Below are 2,882 nucleotides of genomic sequence, written 5' to 3'. Positions count from 1 at the left end.
CCCTTTATTATTTCCTTTTTTTTTATTTTCCTGATTGTTGTTGTTTTTCAGCTCCTTATTTTAATAGCTTTTAAATTAAAAAGCCATTTTATTGTCTGTAAGGTTTATCACAGGCGCACTCAGTAGGGTTAGACAAGCGCACCCTTTCTGAGGCTGTCGTTCTATTGGCTGGAAAGGTTGCTAGGCGGCGATCCGATCCAATTATAAGTTTTGAGTGCAAGAAGATTAAATTCTTTTCTCAAATTGAAATTATGTGCTCTTGCATTATGGCAGGATCAATCTCCCATAGGCTTTGGATGTCATCTATTTTGGCTCCTCCCCCAAATGAAGAGCCCTTCTATACTCGACACACACACCTTGAAGCCTCGCTCATCTCATAACATCGCCGGCTATAACTAACATACCGAGAATATATTTTGTAATGGAATTCATGGATTTTTGTAAACTATTTTAAGTTATGCAACAATAACGTATGATGCAGGCTTTTGAGGACAGTGAAAACTTTGGAGGTCAGAGCTACAGAGATATTGCATCATAGGGGGAAACTAAATGCATCACCCTCCCTCATCTTCCTTCCTTCTCAGGCTGCATTCGGCCTCCACTGTCGTCCACAGCGCTTCTCTCCCCGGTGACCAGTCTCAGCCGATCATCATCTCCGACACGCCGAGCCCCGCCGTCAGCATCATCACCATTCACAGTGACTCGGAGGACGAGGGTGAGACAAAGGTCATGGCTGCCTGGTGAGCTAAAAGCAAAGCTTCATTTTACCGATTTGCAAAAACAGAAAGTTTTTCATAAGTGGAAAGAAAATGACGCATTGATAATTTAATAACAATTCCAGCTGCAGGACTTTCCTTTTATTTTGTTTTTGTTAGAGTTCTCTCTAAAGACTCTAAATAGCTTTTATGTTGTGTGATTTTTGCTGCGTATGGCTTTTCTTTTTATGCGATGGATAAATGGAGATTTTTCTGTTCTCCTGCAGCTCTGGAACGAGCCAGAGAACAAACGTGATCAGCTGCGTGACGGTGCACGACTCCCATGACTCGGACTCTTCCAGCAACAGCAGCCCCCTGAGGCCTGAGACCAACTCGCAGCCCTCCAAGTCTCTGGCCATCGTCATGCCCTCGGTGAAGACTCAACCCGTGGAGAGCTCAGCCAGCAAGTCCACCGCAGCTTTAGGTCCATTTCAAATATTTTATCCCCCCAAAACTGCGTTTTTTTAATCTTCAATCCACTGCCTGATTTTTCTCTCATCTCTGGTTCTGAACCAACAGATCAGGCAGCTGGCGTCTCTGCAAAGTCCAAGAAGGCGTCTGCCCAATCGTCCTGCAGGTCCGGTGATTCCACCGCCGATCGTCATCAGCGGGTGGCGTCCAGCAGATCTCAGCCCCTCAACCTCAGTCAGGTAGCAGCGGCGACAATCCCATCACCATAGTAACCATCCAACTTTTTTACATTGGTCTCATTGTGCCTGGACTGGGAAAAAAATTATCTTACTTGGTTTTTACTCCATTAAACCATAGAAAGCATTGGGTTACATAATCAGGAAACAAAAGGACACACTATTAGTTTTCAAACCTTGTTTGTTGAATAAAATTGATCGCAGCCAGTTACGTTTTTGAACTAAAGGGTCCACATTTAACTTATTTAACATAAGGACTCCAGATGTCTGTGGGAGAACATAAGTGAACTCTCGGCTTTGTTCAGACCAAAGAACCAAACGCTGAGGAGTTTGAAGCAGGACGAGGTGAAATATGGAATGATTTTTGTTCCATTATTGTTGCAAAAAATAAAATAAAAATACATTTGCTAAATGGAAATTTGAAAAACAATTGCAAATACTATTTTAATCTTAGAAATAAAACTGAAAAACGTCCTAACAAAAAAAATGTTTTGAATAATTTTGCATTTTTCTCAGATTTTATTCAATTCAGTTTATTTCTATAGCGCCAATTCACAACACATCATCTCAAGGCACTTTACAGTTCAACCAGATCATACAGATCGTATTCATGTTTAACTAAATTTTAGTTTTATGTTTGATTTTTTTTTTTTTTTTTTTGTCATTTGAATCATGTAGGTTATGCTTTAGTGAGGGTTTTACAAAATAAATTTTGAATTTTAATGTGAGTCAGTGAACTGAATTTAGATACCTTTAAAGGAAAAGTACGGTCAGCAATGAATAATTAGTGGATCATTATCTATATCTAAAACTAAGTCGTTTGTGGTGATTTAATGTATTCAGAAAAAAAAAAACGAAAACAAAAATTTTCGTTGCGATCAGTGAGTCCGAGAGCGGCCATTTTGGCCCAAATGTAGTAACCCCTCCCTCCTGCCATCTTCCAGCAGTGACGTCACGGTGCGGTAAGCCTAGCGCCATTCTCCCCGCTTTACAAGCAGAATCAGTGGGAACTACTAGACTAAGATGTAAAGCTCTGTCTACACCTGAAGCGTTCTCTCTCCGGTTCGTTTTCCTGAAAAGAGATCACTCGGGACAAATTCTATAAATAACAATTCTTAACATATATGTACTTAATAAACATGAGGCATGACAACAGATTTTGATAGAAATTGTAATCTTACTCAGATTAGAGAAGTTTAACAGTTAAAGAAGCCTTTTATACATCTTCCATGTCAGCAGGAAGGAGACATCCATGGCTCCAGCCTTATCAAAATATTACATTTTGTTCTTAGCTGAAGGACGCCGCTCTCATTCCATTCCTAAATATTTGCCATGTACAGAATGAAGATTATAGCTGTATATAGCCGGACCGAGGAACTGGCCTAATTAGATCAACTACGGGGGAAAACGGTGCTGACGCGCAACAGGCAGCTGATATTAAAGGAGAATTCCGGTTTTTAACACTTTTAGCCCATTTTCT

The 2,882-nt window shown here is 40.4% G+C and overlaps 1 protein-coding gene across 2 annotated transcripts in view; it reads left to right on the top strand.

Moving 5' to 3' along the window:
• The window catches only part of LOC107098654 (homeodomain-interacting protein kinase 1-like), a 24,893-nt gene that overhangs the window by 16,703 nt on the left and 5,308 nt on the right, over positions 1–2,882 (top strand). The window contains exons 13-15 of one of the 2 annotated variants that reach the window (XM_015396428.1): positions 615–740; positions 983–1,179; positions 1,275–1,405. In XM_015396428.1, coding sequence (XP_015251914.1) covers positions 615–740; positions 983–1,179; positions 1,275–1,405 — 454 coding nt within the window. Of the gene's footprint in view, positions 1–584; positions 741–982; positions 1,180–1,274; positions 1,406–2,882 lie in introns of both variants that reach the window. The other variant, XM_015396427.1, reaches the window with a different exon arrangement.

The sequence above is a fragment of the Cyprinodon variegatus genome, unplaced genomic scaffold (assembly GCF_000732505.1).
Source record: "Cyprinodon variegatus isolate N-32 unplaced genomic scaffold, C_variegatus-1.0 Scaffold797, whole genome shotgun sequence".
Lineage (NCBI taxonomy): Eukaryota > Metazoa > Chordata > Actinopteri > Cyprinodontiformes > Cyprinodontidae > Cyprinodon > Cyprinodon variegatus.
Note: the sequence above shows the minus strand (reverse complement) of the source record. Positions and strands in the feature narration are given on the sequence as shown.